This window comes from Sinocyclocheilus grahami, unplaced genomic scaffold, assembly GCF_001515645.1.
Source record: "Sinocyclocheilus grahami isolate Dianchi unplaced genomic scaffold, SAMN03320097.WGS_v1.1 scaffold692.1, whole genome shotgun sequence".
In the NCBI taxonomy this organism is placed as follows: domain Eukaryota; kingdom Metazoa; phylum Chordata; class Actinopteri; order Cypriniformes; family Cyprinidae; genus Sinocyclocheilus; species Sinocyclocheilus grahami.
Genome location: NW_015505871.1, coordinates 321,131 through 344,008, shown reverse-complemented (window position 1 = coordinate 344,008; position 22,878 = coordinate 321,131). Strand labels below are relative to the sequence as shown.

The 22,878-nt window shown below is 37.5% G+C and overlaps 3 protein-coding genes across 5 annotated transcripts in view; 1 reads left to right on the top strand and 2 right to left on the bottom strand.

The window, feature by feature from the left end:
* Positions 1-3,851: 3,851 nt before the first annotated feature.
* On the bottom strand, positions 3,852-18,853 carry LOC107559601 (GLE1 RNA export mediator). 2 transcript variants are annotated; one of them, XM_016243492.1, is made up of 16 exons: positions 18,643-18,853; positions 16,671-16,910; positions 16,026-16,166; positions 15,368-15,516; positions 15,220-15,280; positions 12,768-13,022; positions 10,824-11,052; positions 10,611-10,723; positions 10,457-10,526; positions 9,265-9,407; positions 8,214-8,404; positions 6,062-6,191; positions 5,862-5,966; positions 5,677-5,759; positions 4,416-4,479; positions 3,852-4,328 (listed from the first exon to the last, which is right to left on the bottom strand). In XM_016243492.1, the coding sequence occupies exons 1-16, from the start codon at positions 18,739-18,741 to the stop codon at positions 4,260-4,262; spliced, it is 2,142 nt and encodes a 713-aa protein (XP_016098978.1). In that variant the 5' UTR covers positions 18,742-18,853; the 3' UTR covers positions 3,852-4,259. The 2 variants fall into 2 exon arrangements, with proteins under 2 accessions (XP_016098978.1, XP_016098979.1); XM_016243493.1 differs by lacking the exons at positions 3,852-4,328; positions 4,416-4,479 and having other exon boundaries at positions 5,670-5,759.
* Positions 18,854-19,000: 147 nt separating this feature from the next.
* On the top strand, positions 19,001-20,677 carry LOC107559584 (UPF0545 protein C22orf39 homolog). The gene is made up of 3 exons (XM_016243466.1): positions 19,001-19,132; positions 20,053-20,220; positions 20,341-20,677. Exons 1-3 carry the CDS (start codon positions 19,106-19,108, stop codon positions 20,470-20,472), a joined length of 327 nt encoding a protein of 108 aa, XP_016098952.1. The 5' UTR covers positions 19,001-19,105; the 3' UTR covers positions 20,473-20,677.
* Positions 20,678-22,106: 1,429 nt separating this feature from the next.
* The window catches only part of LOC107559600 (39S ribosomal protein L40, mitochondrial-like), a 4,616-nt gene continuing 3,844 nt past the window's right edge, over positions 22,107-22,878 (bottom strand). For both annotated transcript variants that reach the window (XM_016243491.1, XM_016243490.1), the window contains exon 4: positions 22,107-22,619. In XM_016243491.1, coding sequence (XP_016098977.1) covers positions 22,310-22,619 — 310 coding nt within the window. In that variant the 3' untranslated portion in view covers positions 22,107-22,309. The remainder of the gene's footprint in view (positions 22,620-22,878) is intronic.

The following is a 22,878-nucleotide window of genomic DNA, read 5'->3' as shown; positions in this document are numbered from 1 at the left end:
TACCTCTTCTAACCATGTCTGTTCAGGAGGGCTGAGGAAAGAGGGTATGTGGGCACCATCGAGTCTTTGATTTTTATCTTGTCTTGTTTTACAGACATTCACCAGATTTGAAATGGATTACATTTTTGATAAAATAAAATATCAAGAAAAGGAGTCAAATCATGCTTGTAAATTTTTCCCTCTCAGACTCGAGGAACTTGCAGTGGTACACTTAAACCCGTTCAGTTGGTTTCGTTCAAATAAAACGCCATGTTTGGGATTCATCCAGTTGCAAAGAAAATTTGAAAGTCAATGAGAAGCCATATTTTACCCTTGGGTCAAGTCAAGAACAAAGCCAGGCATTCTAGTCATGTTAAATATTCCCCATAAAAACTGCTTTATTAAATGGCATGAAGTGTGGTTTGGCTAATCGTCAACTTCTGAAAGATTTTGGTGTCATCAGTAGTGTGGATGCAAACTGTTCCTGCAGAAGTCTGTCAGTTATGAGCGCCACAAACGTCTGGTCCGAACCTTCAAACTCTTCTCGGGTCACTGTCATGGGCCAATCACTGGGCTGAAACGCCCAACCTAAATCAAAGAAAAGAGAAATATAATACTACTTAATCTGACATTTTGGGTCCTAAAAGAAAAAAAATGACTTGTCCACTCCCTCAAACCATCCAAGATGTAGAAGTTTCTCTGTCAGTTTTGGAGAAATGCAGCATTGCATCAGTGTCTCAGCAACGGATGCTCTGCAGTGAATGGGTGCCGTCAGAATGAGAGTCCAAACAGCTGATAAAAACACAGTAGTTCACACCAATCCAGTCCAATTAACATCATCTGAAGCCTAAAGCTGCATGTTTGTAAGAAACTAATCCATCAACATGTTTTTAAACTTGAAATAGTTCTATTCATAATATTGCTACCTCCAATGAAAAAGCCGTCTCATCTGAATCAGGAGAGAAATCTGCACAGATCAGGCATCATTTACAAGCCAAATCTGTTTTCTTAATAGATTGGTGGGGTGTGGATTATTGTGATGTTTTAATCCGCTGTTTGGACTCTCATTCTGACGGCACCCATTCACTGCAGAGCATCCACTGCTGAGACACTGATGCAATGCTGCATTTCTCCAAATCTGATGAAGAAAAAAATCATTTTTGGGAGAACTATTCCATCAAATGTACTTGAACGGAAGAGGAAAGTTGTGTTTCTTGTTTTGCACTTCACGTCAGTAGTCCGGTAGCATGAAAATTGCATGCAATCTCGATGCAAGCTCATAAAACAATGAACAGTGTGAGTATATATTAATAAGTACTTCAAAATTGTATATAAGTTTCATATAATATTTACATTTATGTTTTTGGCAGATGCCTTTATTACATGCAGAGATGCAAACAGGTCAGGTGGGGAAAAAGGTGAGAGCATTGCGTGGATTATATATATATATACACAGTGTTGTTGGTAACGCATTACAAGTAACACGAGTTACGTAATCAGATTACTTTTTTCAAGTAACTAGTAAAGTAACGCATTACTTTTTCATTTACAAGAGAATATCTGAGTTACTTTTTCAAATAATGCAATATTGTAATGCATAACTTTCCCCAACACTATATATATATATACACACACACACAAAATACCCCCCCATTTCATAGGTGACCTATTTTGATCTAAAAAAAAAAAACTGAGTTGTTACTGAAAGGTGAGGATTTGCATCTATGTACATAAATAAAATCTATATTCTTTATTTTAACCTAGGCTGAACTCATCACCTTCATGTTGCTATCGCCATGCTCTACTTGCTTGCTTATACTATGTATATACAGACAATATTTTCAGTGTATTTCATGAGTAAGTACCGACCCCTCTGAGCACCCACCTAGGTGTGTTTTGCACCGCGGGCAGGCGGCGACGGTCCACGCGTGCCCCGGGTACCAGCTGAAGTGAGCCTCCGCCGGCCAGAGCTTCAGCACATCTGCGCGCTTAAAAGTCACGACTTCGAACTGGAAGCCCTGCGGATTCTCGAAGAGCTGAACGGAGACTCGCTTCCCTCCGACCGCCGTGTGGTTCCGGTGCGACAGTGCCAGGCGGCTGGGGACGAACCTCAGGCCCGCGTCCTCCGCCACCTCGTGTCCGCAGGAGCGGCACAGCAGCAGCCCCGAGCAGCCCAGCGCGAACCGAACCCAGCCGCACCACAGCGCCACGGCACACAGCGCCGCGGGACACTTCCTCAGGAGCATCTCTCAGTGCCTACAGCTGAAACTACACAAACTACTATTGCTTTGGAGCGTCACTGCGCAATCACTAAATGACAGCGCCCCCTAAAGCCTGGAAGCATTACTGTATTAAATACGAATGCTGTGACCACAAAACCAGTCATAAGAGTCCTTTTTTTGTTGAGATTTATATGTCTGAAAGCTGGATAAATAAGCTTTCCATTGATGTATGGTTTGTTAGGATAGGACAATATTTGAAAATCTGGAATCTGAGGGTGCAAAAAAATCTAAATATTGAGAAAATCATCTTTAAAGTTGTTTAAATGAAGTTCTTAGCAATGCATATTACTAATAAAACCTTAAGTTTTTATATATTTACGGTAGGACATTTACAAAATATGTTCATGGAACATGATCTTTACTTAGTATCCTAATGATTTTTGGCATAAAAGAGAAATGTATAATTGTGACCCATACAATGTATTGTTGGCTATTGCTACAAATATCCCCCAGCGACTTAACACTGCTTTTGTGCTGCAGGGACACATATGTGAGATTTTTGAACATGATCTTTACTTAGTATCCTAATGATTTTTGGCATAAAAGAGAAATGTATAATTGTGACCCATACAATGTATTGTTGGCTATTGCTACAAATATCCCCCAGCGACTTAACACTGCTTTTGTGCTGCAGGGTCACATTTATGAGATTTTTGGTAGTTTCTTTTTAGGCGACCATGTTATTTTAGTATCAACGAGATACTATTATAGTTGTTGTTAATATTTGATGCGTTCATGTTCATTTTAGTTAAAGTTTTTGTAATTGTCTTGTGTTTTTGTAATTTTTATTCGTTTTTGTTTTTAAATATCTTTATGTATATATATTTTTTCAGTTTTAGTTTAGTACATCCAGTTAAAATAAATGAAAATTATAAATGTTGCAATGGAAAGTTTTTTTCATATATATATTTGATTATTGACATTTATTTTAAGTAACGAAAATGTCTTTTTTTTAGGGTTATAGTTTTAGTCAACTACCACAACTCTTCTTTTTAAATATTTATAGTTCTTTTTTCAGTTTTAGTTCGTTTAGTACAACAAAATGTTAAGTTAAACAAAATGAAAATGAGAAACGGAAACTAGCTGAAATAAAAAAAATCTATATTTTATTATTAACATTGATTTAATTTCAAGTAACAACATTTTTTTAAAGGTTTTAGTTAACTATGATAACCCTGTTTAATGTCCCAGTCACATCCTGAAATACTGGATAAAATATTGAACTTCTAATGCAATTTCTAATCATACCTAAATCTGTAATAATTTGCCTGCATCATTTATATTCTGAATTATATTTCATTTTGTAATAAGCTGATCTGAAATGGATCTGATGAATTCTGTGATGTTTTGTGGTATTAGTTGGATTGTCAATAAAAATATTAATGAATACAGTCAATGATCAGCTCATTTCTAAAAGTCTGCTAATCACTTTTTTAAAAATACTTCCTTAAATAACAAAATATACCAAGTTTGTAATAGACTCCTCTTTATCTCGTGGTTCTGTACTAATGTGAAAACAAAAGAAAGCCACTTTCTGGTACATTAGATTTAAAAACACACATAGAAATAATTAAAAAAATACACTTGGTGTACTTGGTTTAATCATAAATATCTGCATCAATATACAGTACATTTCATCTTAGTGTACGCACATGAGACTACACTCCATCATCATATTGAAAATAAGGCTTACGTTTGGGATAAACTGATTCCTGTTAACAATCATTTGTCTAAAACAGATAATAAACTTTGGTTGGAGGATAATTTTCATAAATTTGAGATCGGATGGATAGATTAAGACACCAACGTGTATTTAAAACAAATTTAAAAAAATGTCTCACATGCTCAAATGAAAGAAAACAAACATGATGCTCGATTAAATAAATCCTATAGATGAGACAAATGCATCAACACTCAAATGTCCATTAAACAGTATTGGCTTCTACTTCATTTCAGTCTAGGACATACGGTCATATTTGTCAGGTGTATTTCCACCAATCAGGACCTGAAGAAGGCGGAGCCAAGCTCGCTCTTGGGAACGGGGATCTGCTTAGTTCTTAAAGACGTCTAGATAAGAGAGAGAACAGACGCAGTGACTTTTAGTTATTAAAAATCTAGAAAATAGAATTTAGCTGCTGCAAACCAGACACTTACCTCTAGAAACTGTTTAAGTCTGGTTACCGAGCCCATCTGACCGGTGCTGGTGACCGCTTCGATTCTGAGGAAAGAAGGTTTCGTTTAATCAATAAGAGCTGTTTTACACCATACTTGTTTTTGGTGATTTAATCACGGAGGGACATTTAGGTTTACACCTGATAATTAGGGATGTAATGATTAACCGCGAGCCGGTTGAAAATCGATTCAAATACGTGACGATTCAAATCGGTTGAGATGCTAAACAAATCACGATTCAATTAGGGGTAGGAGTTTATATGAATGCATGTCTAAGGGGAACTTACTGTCTTTCGATGGTATCTTTTCTTTTCATCTTGCCTCTGTATAACGCATATTAAAGTTCATAAGTGCAGCGCTGCTTTGTTTACAGCGGAAAGGCTTTAAGCGCCACCTGCTGGCAGAGAGTGCATCTGCGTCTCGTTCAGCTCGTCTGCTGTTTCGGTTTCATGCAGATATTTTTTATGTATAGTTTCAGAAAACTGAAGTCAAACTATTCTGTTTTTGCTTCAAATTTAGAAATTATACAATGCAATTCAGATTAAAAACTGCTCGTGTTGCATGTATGCAGCATCTTTGTTTGGATCGTGATTAAAATGCAGCGGTTGCCTCTAATTTTAAATGTTAAGAGCACAGACAAAGCCTTAGTTTGTTTGTATGAAGAGATTTATTTTATTTGTGTTACTTATTTATTTGATTTGGGGCTTGTTTTAAAATTTTAAGCTAGTTTTGTTATTTACATTTACATTATATTTAAATTTTGTTATTTAGCAAATGCTTTTATCCAAAGCGACTTACAAATGAGGACAACAGAAGAAATCAAAACCAACAAAAGCAATAATATGCAAGTGCTATATTAGTGTATTATTATAGTGTTATATTTCAATCAGCTGTTTGGACTCTCATTCTGACGGCACCCATTCACTGCAGAGCATCCATTGCTGAGACACTGATGCAATGCTACATTTCTCCAAATCTGATGAAGAAACAAACTCATCCTAATCTTGGATGGCCTGAGAGTAAAGACATTTTCAGCAAATGGTCATTTTTGGGTGAACTGTTCCTTTAAAACAGCAAAAAAAAAAGTGCATCAGAAGGCATTAGAATCTACACTACAGAACTAACAAACAGAAGGACAAAAGGAAGATTTGGAGGCTAATTTCTAGTTGCTTTTCGAAGGCAAGAAATACAATACATTTACAATAAATTAAGGAAATGTCTTCACAAGGACGGGTATTAATACCTTGGGAAGTATTCTTCATAAATAAGCAATATCAGTTTCCAAAACTGCCCTCGATATAGTTTCATTAAGGCATTTCCACAGACCTAAAGAGATAGACATGCCAAAAAAATACATTGTCATGAAGCAAATACTGAGTGCGAGCAATAATAAAAAACAAATCATTTGCAAAAGGAAGATGATTGTACCTCCAGGAAGTCGAAGAGAATAGTTGCTGTGATGTCAGCCAGCGGCTCCATGTTGAGGATTTGTGCCAGCCAGCGCCAGCCGTGATTCAAGCCGTGAGGATGAGGCTGAGGAAGACACACGCTTGTGTTAGATATTCAGCCTCTCACATCAGGATTAAACTCTATGTTAATGCATGTTGCAGTAAAGGAATATCACACACCCCTTGTTTGCCGGTATAAGGCCATCTCATCTGGATTATAGCTGCATAGAGACGAATCATTCCCGACATTCTCTTCAGAAAGCTGTCCTGGCCTTCCACTTTGGAGTCATCCACACGGTATCCCAGAATCCTGATGGGAAAGACACACTCATAATGCTTTACACTCTGATCAGGCGAAACGCTCAAGGTTTGGCTGCCAAAAAAGGTGCTCTTGTATTTAAAAAGGCAATATGGTGCTTATGGCAGCAGGGTTATTACAACTAGGGATGCATATGATTCATGTTGTTAATAATTTATTCAATTTATCTTAGCGGTTTTTGATTAATAACATTCAACAGACTGCATATTAATATGCTGATCTTTTTAAACAAAAAAACCTTTTAGTAAGAATTTGCATACATTAATGTTAACTTTAAATGTTTAAGCAGGCAGAGTTTAAGGTCACCGTTCACACAGTAAACATGTTTCCTTTGACATTTAAAGTGCAAAGTCAAAAGTAATATGTTGGATATGTTGTTCAAGCCATGAAATAAATCTTTCTTGAAAAAAGGAGTGCCATCTGTATTTCCTATATACAGTATAACATTAATAATAGCAAACATTGATCTAGAATCTCTTGAGTTGCCGTTTATAAATGGAGGAAAGTACAATTACGGGCATTTCTTTATTTCCGTAAAATTGATATTTACATTGCAGTCAAAAGTGAGTTAGGAATTTAAAGGGTCTGTCTGTATGCATTTAGATTAATGATTAATTCATTGTTAATTTGAATGAAAATTATGAAAACATCTAAAAAAAAAAAAAAAATTACATGTACAATTAAACCTAAAAACATTTTTCGTTGCTTGAAAGTTACTTTTCATTTAGTTTAACTTGAAATTCCAAAATAACAAACTAAAATGAAATAATAAAAATTAATAAAATCAATGTATAGGAAAATATTTAAATAAACATTTAAATAATAAATATTTAAATGAAATAAAACTAAATTATTAAAGGGGTCCTATTATGCTCTTTTACAAAGTCTTGATTTTGTTTTGGGGGTGTACTAGAACATGCTCTCATACTAGGTTGTTCGAAAAACACATTATTTTTCACATATTTTACATTATTACAACACCTCTCTCCCCAGTCTGGCATGAACGACTCGAATAGTTCCTGTATCAAATGAAGGCCTGCCTTCTGAAATACGAAATGTGCTGTGATTGGTTAGCTGGGCCAGTGTGTGTTGTGATTGGTTAGCTGGGCCAGTGTGTGTTGTGATTGGTTAGCTGGGTCAGTGTGTGCTGTGATTGGTTAGCTGGGCCAGTGTGTGTTGTGATTGGTTAGCTGGGCCAGTGTGTGTTGTGATTGGTTAGCTGGGCCAGTGTGTGCTGTGATTGGTTAGCTGGGCCAGTGTGTGTTGTGATTGGTTAGCTGGGCCGTGTGCTGTGATTGGTTAGCTGGGCCAGTGTGCTGTGATTGGCTAGCTGGGTCAGTGTGTGCTGTGATTGGCTAGCTGGGCCAGTGTGTGCTGTGATTGGCTTCAGTGTAAATATTGCGTCAAAATCAAATCAATTTGAGCACGATTTAAACCCGGATGATTGTAACCACTCTAAGTTTGTCTGCCTTGGGAAAGCTAGCGTGTCTCTGACATACTGATAACACTCATTGCCTTCTCTAGTGCAGCTCAACCAGGTCTCGTCTCATTCGTCGATATTTGTGATATCACAAATCCCGGAAAATATGCGTTGTAGTCCAAACGAGTCGTTCGTTGTAGTTTTTGAAAAGTGATTTCTGTTAAATAAAATATCTCCTTTTGAAGTGGACTTTGAGCTTTGTAACTTTGCAGATCTTTTTTATGCTCAAACAGCAACATTACAGACTAACTACAGTTGAAACAGTGAAAAAGCATGAAAAGACCCCTTTAAAAATACAAAATTACTAAAACTTAACTAAACTAAAGTTAAACTAAAAACAGAAAATGTATAAAATATTAACAAAATACTATCAATGATACTAAAATAACACTAAGACATGCCTGTGTGCACAGACAAACGACTAAAAAACCAGTGCAGGTAGAACGTAAAAACACATTCTGTGAGAATGGCTCCTTAATTTGATCATAAAACGCTTTTGGCCAAGTGACTGAAGAGTGAAGCAACACACTTACTTCTGGTAGTCCTCCACAGACGTGCCACTCTCCATGGGTGGATAATGCGGCACAGCGTATGGGCACTTCTTGTGGAGGTGGGCGAGTATAAGCTCTCCAATTTTAGGATGCAGTTCCCAAATGCCTGACGCCACAGCGGCGATGGGGAACGCTGCCGAATGATTGGACGCCACCTCCTCTTCTCCTTGTTTCTGTGAATGAGTCAATCGGATGCAAAATAAACTTTTACATGTTGTTTGAACATAAATGTGTGTAGGCAGTGTGTGTACACAACCACCCTATAATGACAAAAATCCACCCAGTGTTTTTTTTAAAAAATCCCCCAAAATAATAGCCCCTTTCTCAAATCAAGCCGTTCTCAGCTTCTTGGCTGTATGACGTCACACAGACCCAGGCTCCTCCCACTATTGTTGATTGACACTGGTGTTTTACCTTAGCTCCGCCCTGAGTGACTGTCATCAGTGCACCATTGTTTCACCGCTGGAGCAGATGTAGACAAGAATGACTCCTAAGCGATTGAAGTGTTGTTGGATGTAATAATGAACATAGCAGTCGTCATTTACTCCCGACATCTGAGCCATTACCTCTGTTTTTGAAGGGAATGCGCCCGCAATCTACATAAATGTGTTGATATTCGCGTGAATCATTCGTGGTCCAGCCTCACCTCCAGAAGTGAGTATACAGGGTTTTTATGAATCTTTGCAAATCGCTTTTCCTAATAACGTGGTAGTTAGCCAGTTCCGCGACTAATGTAAACAGTCTCATGAGAACGGCACGGAAGAGAGGGGCGGGGTCAGCAGAGCTCATTAGCATTTAAAGGAACATGCACCGAAACGGGTCGCTGTGAACAGAGCGGTTTTTGACAGGGTAAAAACGGTGTTGTTTTACACTACCATTGAGAAATCTTAACCAAGGTATGTTAAAGACTTTTCATTAAGGCCCTAAAGAATCATATCAACTTGTGGAAAATGGGCATCCGATGACCCCTTTAAAATCAACTTTATTTGCCTTCAAAAATCCCCTTGTTTATTTATGTAAACATCTGCCTTACCACAAACTTTTCTGCCAGTTTATAACTGACAAACTCCAGCCCCTGAGGATGCTGGGACGTAGAGACTGTCTTTCCAGCGGACGTCACTGGACGGCTGGACAACAGCTTATCGATCTTCTCAAAGGCCTCCTTCAGCGGCGCGCCTTACATGCATGAGGTGAACTTTATGTTAGTGATGCACTGAAATTTCTATTTTAATGAATCTTCATTTTGGTGAACTGACATCGATTCTTAAATCAGTATCAATGCCTTTTTCAGTTGATGTGTAAACAAAATGTCACTAAACATTATTTGTAACAAACTTGTGCTTTGTTACTTTTGATATGAAAAAGTCTGAATGTTCAAATTATGTACATTTTATAACAAAATTCAAACAATAAATGCCATTTTGGCACATTTTAATGTGGCGTGTCAGATCCAAAGCTTGTTAATTAGCCAAAAATAACTCTAGAAAGGAGCATTTTGCTAAATATATGGAATATATAACATTATATTTTTACATCACTGTTAGTGATGTCTTCATTATTTAATGAAGTTTATTACAGCCACTGTTTAAATGTTTAGATTATACTAATGAATTAGAGTAGAAACATCTTCTAAATGTTTGTATAAAACATTTTATTTAACTGTCAGTCATTAAATACATTTCATTAATTAACTGATTATTAAAAAATATTTAAATACAAATATTTTCGTTACTTGAAATAAAATGAATGTTAAATGAAAATCAAATTAAAACGTATAATTAATTTTATTTCTCATGTTTGGTTTAGTTTAACTTGAAATACAAAAATAACTAGAACTAAATAAACTAAAATTAATAAAAAAAAATAACAACTACAAATTATATTTATATACACTACATATGTAAACTTTACAGACAAAAAAAAACACTAAAAATGACAGAACAGCAACATAAGTATTAAAACTAAACTAACTAAAATAAATGAAAGAATAGGAAATATAAAAATAAAAACTAAATAAAAAAATATTAATAAGAACTATAATAGTATATAAATAATAATACTAAAATTACTTGAATGTGTGCATAGACAAATAAAACAAAACTGTCCAGATGGAAATTTTAGTTTTTTCAACAAAATGAAAACGTTAATTTCACTTTTGGTGTTTCTGTTAAAAATCATTTCAGTTCATCATGACTTTATGCTGGTCTTTCTCACTTTCGTCTCACCTGAGATGTTTGCGATCTGGCTCACAGGTGTGGTTGCGGCCTTTTGCAGCTCCATTTTAAATTTTTTCGTCTGCAACATAAGGGCAAGATAATTATTGACTACAACACCATACAGTATCCAATAAATGCTACACAGAGCTGACAGGCGTCTAACCTGCGTGTCTTTAGCTTTGCTGAGCTCATCGAATGCTTGAGCGCACTGACTGGCCGCATCCTTCAGCGCGTTGTACCATTTTAAAGTGCTCTCATCTGCTCCTGTCTGCAGACCTGCAGATGAGGTTAAAAGTCATATTTATTTAATTAGTGATATTTATATTACACATTGCTTCCTTTTAAACCTTCATGCATGTTCACTTGCTTCCCTCACCCTCTTTCTTGGCTTTCTCTTTAGCGGACCGTGCTGCAGTTTTCTTTTGCTCCTCTTGCTGGGCTTTCAGCTCCTCATGTCTCTTCTTCTTCTCCTCCTCTTCCTCCTGCTCCTTCCTCTTCCTCTCGGTAGCCTGTGCCACCTCGTCCTGCAGGTTTCTGACCAGTGACCTCATTTCCTGTAGCGCTCGCTCCGCCACGGTCAAATCCTCCACGCTGAGAAACTGACCCTGCAAAATGATTTATGATTTACATTTATGCATTTCGCAGATGCTTTTATCCAAAGCGACTTACATTGCATTTAAGTTACAGAAGCCTATCATGCATCATTATAATGAAGTATATGTATTCAACTAAATATACATGCACTGCCAGCCATAAGTTTGGAATATATACTGTATATATTTTTAAAATGTTTTTGCAAGTATCTCTTCTGCTCGCCAAAGCTGCATTTATTTGATCAAAAATGTGAAATATTATTACAATTTAAAATAGCTGTTTTCTATGTGAATATATGTTAAAATGTCATTTATTTCTGTGATCTAGTGTTGTCAAAAGACCCGGTATTTCGGTACCAAGTCGGTACTTTTAAGTACCGGTGGTACCGAGTACCCGGTCAACCCGGTTCTTGATGCGCTATCAGAAAGCTATCCTCTTCCAGTGTTGCCAAGTCCGGGGTTTTCCCGCGGAATTGGGCTGCTTAACACTGTTGCCGCGGGTTGTTTTTCATGTCCGCGGGTTGAAAAACGACCCCATTAACGTGATATTTAGCCCCTGGCAAATACAACCTTATTGTAAAGTGTTTTAATACTACAGTTTCCATCTATTTGATATACACTTAATATATGTAATCTTATCTAAATTTATTATAGAAGCTGAGGTTTGTTATTTCCTGAAAAGTTATATTTTAGCTGGTGTCAATGATCTAATGTGCATTTGGCCAGACTCAGCCCATTGCTTTACTTCAGTATATTATATTTTCCTTTTACAGCTGCAGACGGAGGAAGATCCTGAAACATCAGCAAACCCTAAAACAGACAACAGTTTACAGATGTTTTTCAGTGGCAGCAGAACTAGGACTAAACTTTTGGGTGAAACTTGTTTACTTTTATTACTTGTGGAAAAACTTGAAACACTTTTTAATAAGTATAAAGAATGGCATTGGTTTTGTACATTTAATTTTTGTTTAACGTTATTAATAAAAATGTTGTTCAATTAGCATGTTTTTGTGTTTTGCTTTGGTACCGAGAACCGTGGATTTTCACTGGTATTGGTACCGAATACTGAAATTTTGGTACTGTGACAACACTAGTGTGATCAAATCTGTGTTTCCAGCATCATTCCTCCAGTCTTCAGTGTCACATGATCTTCAGAAATCATTCTAATATGCTGATCTGCTGCTCAAGAAACATTTCAGATTATTATCAATGTTGAAAACAGTTGTGCTGCCCGATATTTTTGCGGAAACTGATACATTTTTATTTTGCAGGATTCTTTGATCAATAGAAAGTTTAAAAGAACAGCATTTACTTGAAAGAGAAATCTTCTGTAACATTATAAACGTCTTTACTGACACTTAATCAATTTAATGCATCCTTGATGAATAAAAGTATCCATTTATTTTTTTATCGTACTTACCCCAAACTTTTCTACCAAAATGGTAGTGCATCACAGTTTCCGCAAAAACATGAAGCAGCACAATGGTTTTCAACATTGATAATAATAAGAAATGTTTTTTGAGCAGCATATTGAAACACAGCATGATTTCTGAAGATCATGTGACACTAAAGACTGGAGTAATGGTGCTGAAAATTCAGCTTTGATCACAGCAATAAATTACATTTTCAAATATATCTTCAAATATATAAATATAGTTATAAATAGCAGAAGACCCTTCTTTCAAAAGTCCATATATAATAGTAAGATGCGGCGTATGTGGACTCACATCTGCAGAGGCTGGCACCACCTCTGACACCTGCGAGCAGAGCTGGTTGCCACGGGTGATGTAGGGGGTGTGGTCAAGGGCAGGGTCAGTAAGTGTGGAGGGGCGTGGCTGTAGCAGCTGGTTGAGCTGTAGCACTTCCTCCTGTATGGCATTGATAGCTCTGTGCCGCTCTCTGCCCTCCACCTGCCGCTGACGCTCAAGCTCCGCCTCCCGCAGACGCTGCTGCTCCGCCTCCCGCAGACGCAGGTTCAGGATCTGCAACACAGAAAACTAGGCTTTTACCCAACATAGGTCTGGTATTCCAGGTATTGCCATGCTTTTATGTGGTATTACTGTCTAACCTGCAGACAAACCTAACCGATGTAAAATGTTACAGAGATCACAGACAAAATTAAATGAATGTACAGTAAAATATAAGGGTTGATTCTGCCGCGAAAACTGATGTAGATTATAGCTACATTAAAGGTCTGTTCTAAGCAGTGTTATTTTAGTATCACTGAGATTCTATTTGAGTTATTAATAAATTGAATTAGTTTTAATATATATGTATACACATTTATATGTACATATATATTCCATTTTCATTTTAAATTTAATTAAGTAAAATTTTGTGTGCTTTTGTAATTTTCTATTCATTTTTTTAATACGTCTGTAAAGTTTTTATAAAAAATTTTTCTTTTTCAGTACAGAAAAAATTTTACTTTGGCAACTCGCTGAAATATTATAATTGTAAGTTAGTTCTTTATATTTTATATAAAAAAAAAAACTATATATATATATATATATATATAATATTTTGTTTCAGATAACATTCATTTTATTTCAATTAACAAAAATGTTTTTTTATTATGGTTTTAGTTTTAGCTACCTAAAAAAAATGGTTCTAAGTTTAGTATAATCTTTACTGACAAGATTTTTGGAAATATACTTCCACCAATTCAATTTACTTTAAGTTAAATTTCATTTCAACTCATTTTATAAAATCTTGTCTACTTGAATCTCATATAACTTAATGAATGAATCTGAAGATGAAATTCATTATTTGGAGGAGTTGGTAATGGAAAAACTTACTGTATGTTGTCATGACTTCTTGATCATAATTTTTTTACAGTTGATTGCAAACATTTTTGCTTTAACAAAAATAAAAGCAGCACATTTCTGCTTTTAAACTCTCTGGAATCCAGAACCGGTTTTAAAGCATTTCTTGTTTATTTAAACAAGTCAAATTATGTATTATTTCCTGTGTTAATGGACATTATGTCACATATTAACACATATTAACACTGGGGAAGTCGTGGCCTAATGGTTAGAGAGTCGGACTCATAACCCAAAGGTTGTGGGTTCGAGTCTCGTACCGGCAGGGATTGTAGGTGGGGGGAGTGAATGTACAGCGTGCTCTCTCCCTCCTTCCATACCACGACTGAGCCAGGCACCGAAACCCCAACTGCTCCCCGGGCGCCGCAGCATAAATGGCTGCCCACTGCTCCGGGTGTGTGTTCACGGTTTGTGTGTGCACTTTGGATGGGTAAATGCAGAGCACTAATTCCGAATATGGGTCACCATACTTGGCCACACGTCACTTCACTTATATGCTGTTGATAGAGGTGCAATAGGTGATTATCTTCAGAAACATTTTTTGTTATGCTGGTTGAAAGTCTCTTCACATCCCGATAGCAATCATTAAGTTAAGTGGTCTAAATGTATCTATCTGTATTTATATATTCTGTGGAAGGCGTAGGAATAAGAAATGTTCGTCCAATCAAAATGCTCGATCCGAGTGTTTTAATTGGCTTTCCTACCTGCCTGTCAACATATGTATTATCATACCTCTGCGCACCCAGTTCGCACAGACAGGATACGTCATCAGCGCGTTCACGCACGCTGTGCAGACAGAGCGAGAATGGCAGACAAACATCAACATCCCGATCTTCCTTCCTGGTATTGTACTACTTTTAATGTTTTCTCACCGGTGAATGACACATGATGTAGCCCAGCGGTTCCCAATTCCAGTCCTTGCGTCCCCCAACCGTTAGAAGTGAGTTACGTGCATGAACTGTGTTCTGAGCGATATGATCCCTACACAGTGCTCATTGCTCCCTACTCGCTGAGCAGGGGAAATCCGTTGAAGTTTACTTCACTTCGGAACATTCATTCATGGATTTGCGCTGCGCAGCGTCTTCACACAGACGAAACTTACTAGAGAAGTGTGAAGGAATGGAATTAGGAACCGCTGATGTAGCCTATTGTAGTAATGTTGTCTCTGGTCTGTGAGCGTATGTGCGTTCAGGGGGTGTGGCTTTGGACGGCGATTGCAGGGAGGGTGGGACGTTCGCTTTCAGTGCTATGAGGCGAAAGTTAGCATTTTCCAAGATCTCCTACTGCACCTTTAACTTGTACTCAATCTGGAAGATTTCTGAAATATATCAGATCCTAATGGTCCATTCAGACTCACTTTCATTCTGTGTCTGTGTTCCTCTCGCAGCTTCTCCTGCCGGCCGAGACTCTCCTGTGTCCTTTAAACACAAAACACTGCTTAAACAACGAATTCAGCACATCATCTTAACTTGTAAATGAGAATGAACAGTTCAGAAATCCCATACTCTTTCTCCAACATGTCTCTCATACTCTGGTACTCCTGTCTCTGTTTGAGCTCCATTAACTCCTCGTAGCGTTTGAGCTGCTCAGACTCACATTTGGCAGCTGTGGCCACCAGCCGCTCCTGCTGCTCCTGTCTGAGACTCAGCTCTGCCTGTGAGAGAAAACACACGTGCATTACATGCATCAATGAAAGAAGTCTTTTCTGTTCACCAAGGCTGCATATAATTTATCAAAAATGCAGTAAAAATTTTAAAATATTTTTACAATTTAAACTAACGGTTTTATATTGGGATATATTGTACAATGGAATTTATTCCTGTGACGCAAAGCTGCATTTTCAGCATCATTACTCCAGTCTTCAGTGTCACATGATCCGAAATCAGAATCATTCTGAACTCGAGAAACATTTCTGATTATTATCAATGTTGAAAACAGTTGTGCTGCTTCATATTTTTGTGGAAACCGTGATACATTAAATTTTTCAGGATTCTTTGATGAATAGAAAGTTCAAAGGAACAGAATTTGTTTGAAATAAAACATTATAAACGTCTTTACTGACACTTTTGATCAATTTAATGCATCTTTGCTGAATAAAGTATTCTTTCAAAAACAAAATTAGTGTACAAAAACATTTTCATCCTATAGTTCCAGACGTGGTACCTTAGCTTTGGCCTTGTGTTTCTGCTCACACATGCGGATGCAGCCCGCCATCTGTGTGGCTCTGGGCGACAGGACGGAAATCGCTGGAGGTGAGCTCGCTACAGGACTCGCAACAGAATCCTCCTTTATTTCTTCTGCTTTCTGAGATCAAAAATGAATGAAAACAGGAAAAATCAGCATTGCACTTCTATGCATTGCCAACACAAACTCAAGCAAGAAACTGAACAATGGATATGTATTAGAGCTATGATATAAACTATAGAGCTATTAAAGTCGAGATGAAAGGGAAGTAGCGACAGATCCTTTCTTCTGTATTGTGAAGTACATCAGAGTAAAATGCATCCAAGCTGTTTATTGGATGTTGGATGACCAAATCTGTTAATCAAACAAGCATGTGACTAATTATTACAATTCAACTTAAACCACAAATGATCTTGCAGTTCCCAATAAAGTTGTCCAAAGCTGTTATGTAAGAGCTCAATGAAATCTGCACACTTACATCTCTGTTCAAGCTCATACTTTTGTGAGCGATTCTGGAACTTTGTTTTGCAACACTCAAGTTACTGTTTCTTCAGAATGAATAAGTGTCTGCCTAATGAATGAATGTAAATGCACAAAATCAAGCTTAAAAAGCGAGGACATCACCTGCTCATCCTCCTCGGCGTGAATGGAGACCGGAGGTGGAGAGGTGGGAGATGAAATCTGTCTGGGACTGATGGGAACTGAAGCTCCAGCAGCAAGATCTTCTGAAATCTCGGGACTCGTATCACGAACACATGAGGACAGAGAGCGGGTCTTGAGCAGTGGACGAGGACTCAGTCTCTTCAGAATCTGTCCTGAGAGAGGAGACAGACTGGACACCTCGATACAGCCTGCCAGAATATCCTGCAAAACAGATCAGGGTTAGAAGAAGAAATAAGGATTGCAGGACAAAACTGCGAATCGATTCAATCATTTATTCCGCATTTGATTCCTTTATAAAATATTCCATAACTACTTAAAGGTCCCATATTTTACACCTTTCTGGAGTTTTATTTTAGGTTTTGATGTCCTTAAGAATATATATTTGCGGTATAAGTACCAAAAACCAGCTACTTTCTCAGGAGCTCTAGTGAGAACTGGTCGATTTTGGCCTGTCTAATTAATATTCATGAGCCTCTCTTCTGATTGGCCTGTTGTTTTCTGAGTGACGCATGGCCAGGCCAACCACAGGTAACTAGGGTCAGCGACGTCACAGCGCTAGCTGGAGGCAGCAAAACAAAGAGGAAACTGGAGGCGGCCCATTCAAACCAGTGCAGATTCTGCTACATAAGGAGCTTAAAATATCATCTTGTTGACGACAGCTGTGGTTAAACGCGATAAAACGAGCGGACTGGACAGAAACGATCGTCAAAAATGCTCCGTTTGCAGGCCACACTTCTTATCAGAAAAGATTCAATAAAGTATTGTCTTTTGTTGTTATGGGCGCGCCTACAGATTTCTTGCCATATGTCTATGTTTCTTGCATCTCACGATTATGTCGTGTATGAAATAATGTCTGTGTGCATGTGTATAAAACAACAAACTGATGATTTATATATAATCATTTGTAATTGTATATACATTGTTGTGATTAATTGTGGCTGGAACAATAATGTAGCAGTAAAAATAGTTTCCTGCTGAAATTGAAATATATATACATCTTCATCACGACTAAATTAGATAGACACGGTGAGTTTGTCTTTACTACACACGTTAGACGTGATCACCTCATAGTAACAATCCTGTCAGATCGTCCATCCTTTGAGTGAGAGTGTAACGTGACAGGTCGGCCGATCTGGTTTCGTGGTTAAAGATAACCTTTTCGACATGTTTCCGTGTTGTTGTTGTTGCTCAGCAATGGCATGGACGCGATGTTGTCTGGGGGTGTGGCTAAAGGAGAGTGGGACGGTGGGCGGTGCTCGGGGTGGTGACTGAAGGTGGTGACTGTGTAGTTCTGATGTCAACTTTTTACGGAAGTCACAACGGTTCGTGAAAAATCACAGCTACTTTATGCAGGCTGTGTGCATTTTACTGTGGACTGACTGTTTTGAAACTTATATGGTAGTTACATAGCACCTAGTCCTCAGTTATCATGGAAAAAGCCAGGGGATTTCAGTTTTGACAATATGGGACCTTTACATTTTATGTATAAAGGAACAATTTGAATTTTGGTTTTAGTTGAATAAGAGCTAAAATGTCCAACGAATGTCACATTTGTCTTGTTTACGAATAATGTTTTTAATCATGTTTTAAACACCCATGTGAAAAGTGCTCTATAAATGGAGTTTTATTCATTATTATATCAACATAATTACTAGTATATAATGTATTTGTGGCTCTAGCAGAGTAAGACCTATAACTAGGTACTGTAGCTGTGCCACGGTAACGTTACAGTGATAGCATGCTATTCTGATGTAAACATGTAACGTTAGCCTAGTTATATTCTTATACCTTGGTATTATAATATCAGAACAACATGGAATACGTGTGAAAAAGCAGCACGGTACGTTTAATTAGTAATACAGGTGATTAAAACATAAAACATGAACCAAATAAGGCGTTAATATTTCTCAGTTTGTCAGCATGTTTCACTTACCTCCCCTTTTTCCAGCCAGTCTGGACTGTATTTGAGTTTCCCCTTCGGAGAGTTTTTCAGGGCTTCTAATGTTTCCCATCGTAGACCTTCAGAGGGCATTTTGGAGGCATTAAAGTGTTTTTACCTCACACCGATTTACGTTAAACTAACTACTAGACACCGCTGTAGCCTAAACAAGCCGGCGATGCTCACTTCCGCTTCCGCCTGACTACAAAATAAAAGTCTGGATGAAGCGACTCGATAATTCTTACACGCTACATATTAAGCATATTAACATGTATAACGCAAACGCGTAAATAGAATGTGGACAGGATTAAATTCTAATTTAACTAATATTACATTTATGTTAAATTTATATTAAAAAAGTAATTTATTTGACATTGTCAGTAGATGGCAGTGGAGAACTAAAACATTGATCATTCGCGACGCGCTGTAAATCAGCAGAGAAGAGCGCGCGCGCAGTATGGCAGGGTCACACTCGAACTGGAGGGTCAGTCTGATTATTTTATCTCTGTATTTTTCATTAAGTAACTCGTTTTGCATTGTAAATATAGGGCAATATCACGTTTTTAAAAGTGCACTTGCATAGTGAAGTTAACCTAGCACTGTCAGTGTACTCAGGATTTCATGTGCAACTGAATCGAACACTAACAGAAATGCCATGGTATTACCATGTTTTTTGCCAAATTACTTTGGTAAAACCTTGGTATTCTTCATAAATATTGTACACTTACAAAAAAAGTACTGTGGCAATACCAGTGATTTGTAAGTGTAATCTTTCAGTACTACAGTATGCATTAAAATATCATATCATCCAAGATGAGTAATAATATGAGTTTGTTTCTTCATCAGATTTGGAGAAATGCAGCATTGCATCAGTGTCTCAGCGATGGATGCTCTGCAGTGAATGGGTGCCGTCAGAATGAGAGCTGATAAAACATCACAATAATCCACAGCACTCCAGTCCATCAGTTAACATCTTGAGAAGGCAAACGCTGTATGTTTGTAAGAAACAACTTCAAACGGTGGCTTCCGGCTGAAATACGAGTCCATAATAACACTTCCTGCAGTGGAAAAAAATATGAACATCAGAAAAGATAACTTTTTCACTGGATGAAGCATTATTATGGAGCCAGAAGCAACTGGTTGACGTTCAAAAACGTCTTTGCTTCTCATTTCACTAGATGTTAACTGATGCACTGGAGTGGTGTGGATTATTGTGATGTTTTTATCAGCTGTTTGGACTCTCATTCTGACGGCACCCATTCACTGCTGAGCAAGCGATGCTACATTTCTCCAAGTCTGATGAAGAAACAAACTCATCCTAATCTTGCATGGCCTGAACGCGAGTCATTTTAGTTTTTGGATGAACTGTTCCTTTAAAGAATATATTTTTCTTTTTGCCCACAGCCACCACGTTCATGTGACGTCTACTGGTGTGAATTCAAGCACTGCAAGAGTTTACTTAACAGATTCCATGAATACTACACCTACGGCAGAGCACCGGACTGCCAGCAGTGGAAAGAAGACTATTTCACCTGCAAAGAGTGGGAGATGAACCACAGCACAAAGGCCAAGGTGAGTCTAGAGACCGATGTAGGACCGTGAGTCGCTTTCAGGTTTCACATTGCTGTTTATTCTGGCCACTAATCACTTAGTTTTCCTTCTACTCATCTATCATCTCATATGCACCATTAGGAATCCCTCCAGGAGAGTGAGAGGAAGCGAGTCGCTGCGCAGGGGAAGTTCACTCCGGTCTGGGAGCTTCGTCAGACGCCTCCGGCTGATTGGCACCTGCCGCTAAACCAGGGCAAGCCACAGGACTCATAAAGTCGTAAAGGACTATTTATTGAGATGCATGAACTTCTGCTGGGAACCTCCTCACACTACCTCTCCTGGACTGATGCACTTCTGTTCTGTTGTAGATCTGATTTTCCTGGTGCTCAATGCAAAGCAGCCTAAAAAAGTCTCGATCAACCTGTATATGGAATTAATAAAGCGAACGTTGAAGTATAAGCATTTGATGACCCTAGTGAAAAATAAATATACTAAAATGTATTTGAGATTCATTTATTTCATGCTAAGTATACTACAAATGCATTAACATGTTTATGTGCTTAATAAAAATACAGTGCAGTTGTACTTTTAGTGTACTAAACTGGTATACTTGAAGTCTGCTAAATTAGAACTAATGTTGTGCTTAATGCACTTTATTTGTAGTGCTGAAGTCCAACTAAAGATATACTGAAGTATATTTGATTGTGTTTAAGTGGAACTATTGCGAGTATACTTCAGGTACACTTTAAATATCTTGCATTTAAAGATATTATTCAAAGACCATGCAATCATCAATAGACACACACACACACATTAAACCACATTTTAGACTAAATATGAAGAAATGGACATTGTGCACAAGTAGCACTCAGAATAAAGTTGAATTATAATTTTTAAAGACTCGAGCGCAATGCCAGTAAATATGTTAATAGATTTTAACTATACTTGGTGTAGTCAGTATAGCACAAAAAAGTAATATTATTCTACTTCTGTATATTTAAAATATCGCAAAGCCTCTTCTGCTCTCCAAGCCTGCATTTATTTGATCCAAAGTACAGTAAAAATTGTAAATATTTTTACTATTTAAAATAACTTATCTATTCGAATATATTTTAAAATGTCATTTATTCCTGTGATTTCATAGCTACATTTTTAACATCATTACTCCAGTCAAATGATCCTTCAGAAATCATTCTAATATTCTGGTTTGCTGCTCAAAAACATTCATTATTATGATGTTGAAAGCAGCGGAGTAGATTTTATTTTCTGAAAGTTCAGAAGAACAGCATTTATCTGAAATAGAAATCCTTTGTAACTTTATAAATGTCTTTATCATCACTTTTGATCAATTTAAAGCATATTTGCTAAATAAAAGTATTAATTTCTATAATTTCACAAGGTATTTCAATTCTGTACACGTGTTAATGAATGAAAACAATGCAATGATAAATGTTTTTGTGGATGTTTGTACAAGAGTTTGGCCTTTATTGTTTCACTGGAGACCTTATTTATTGTGCTACAGAAATCAGAAATGATAGTAAATGGGTAATTGTGAATTTATTAGTAATTATCTGAATTCCTCCCACTGTGACAATGACCAACTAAAAGTCATTGAAATCACTGGCCTGAAGCTAGAAACCATAATAACGGTATGGTAACACTTTATTTTAAGGTGTCCTTGTTAGACATGTTACATGTACTTACTATTATAATAACAATTAGTTATGCATAATTACATGTACTTACTATATGGTTAGGGTTACTTGCATGTAGTTAATTAATATTACTCAGTACTTAAATATATAACTACACTGTAACTAGGACACCTTCAAATAAAGTGTAACCGAAGGTATAAATAAGGAAACAAATGATCAACATCAATTGCAAAACATTTATTATTTTTTTTGTATTCCAGATACACAACCTGTGCTGTAACGGGTGTTGACAAATATTCATTCGCAACATGATTTAATGATGACTAACACACGAAGAACAATGATTCACAACATGGTAATAAAGTTAATTTGGTTCGTTCTTCTCTCAGTCCATTTCTCTGATGTTTCTGCTCTTCATCAGACCAGAAAACACTCGTTTCAAGCTCAAGCTCACCTCACTGTGTGTAAACTCGTGTAATGTCGTTGTATTTGCCCTCTGGAGCCTCATAGTTTGTAATGGGGGGTGTGTAACTGGGCCCCTCGTGCTGGAAAGGGAATATGTCTGTGTCTGGGCTGACCGCTGCTTTATAAAGCTCTTCGGACTCCAGCTTCAGCTCATCCAGTGCTTGTCTCTGGGCCTCCAGAGCCTCATTGATGGTGTCCATCTCCGTCTGGTGCTGGCTGTACTTGTATCTGGACCATTCCTTCAGCAGCAGGGCTCTGCGCTCGCTCTCCTCAAAAGAGTGTTTAGGAGCGTCACGGATCCTGGAGCACACATTAGATTGAATTTAATTCAAATGGGCTAATCACAATAATAAGAGGTTCCACATAGGCTTGCCGTGACAGACGGTGCTACCGGTGTTAAGCCGCAACACCGGTTACGTCACTTCGCCACTTGCCCATGCGGCACCGACCCCCACCGTCGTTTAGATTTTTTATAGTAATAAAAATCATTTAGTTCAGTAAAAGAACAGACACTACAATTAAAAACTGAGCGCGGCTGCTCAATGCAGCGTGCCGAACG

Coding starts and splice junctions, on each gene's coding strand:
- LOC107559601 (XM_016243492.1), bottom strand. CDS start 18,741: ATGCCCTCTGAAGGTCTACGATGGGAAACATTAGAAGCCCTGAAAAAC. Junction 8,405..9,264: donor AACTGGCAGAAAAGTTTGTG/GTAAGGCAGATG, acceptor ACTCATTCACAG/AAACAAGGAGAAGAGGAGGT. Junction 5,967..6,061: donor CTTATACCGGCAAACAAGGG/GTGTGTGATATT, acceptor TGTCTTCCTCAG/CCTCATCCTCACGGCTTGAA.
- LOC107559584 (XM_016243466.1), top strand. CDS start 19,106: ATGGCAGGGTCACACTCGAACTGGAGG. Junction 19,133..20,052: donor GGTCACACTCGAACTGGAGG/GTCAGTCTGATT, acceptor TTTTGCCCACAG/CCACCACGTTCATGTGACGT. Junction 20,221..20,340: donor ACCACAGCACAAAGGCCAAG/GTGAGTCTAGAG, acceptor ATGCACCATTAG/GAATCCCTCCAGGAGAGTGA.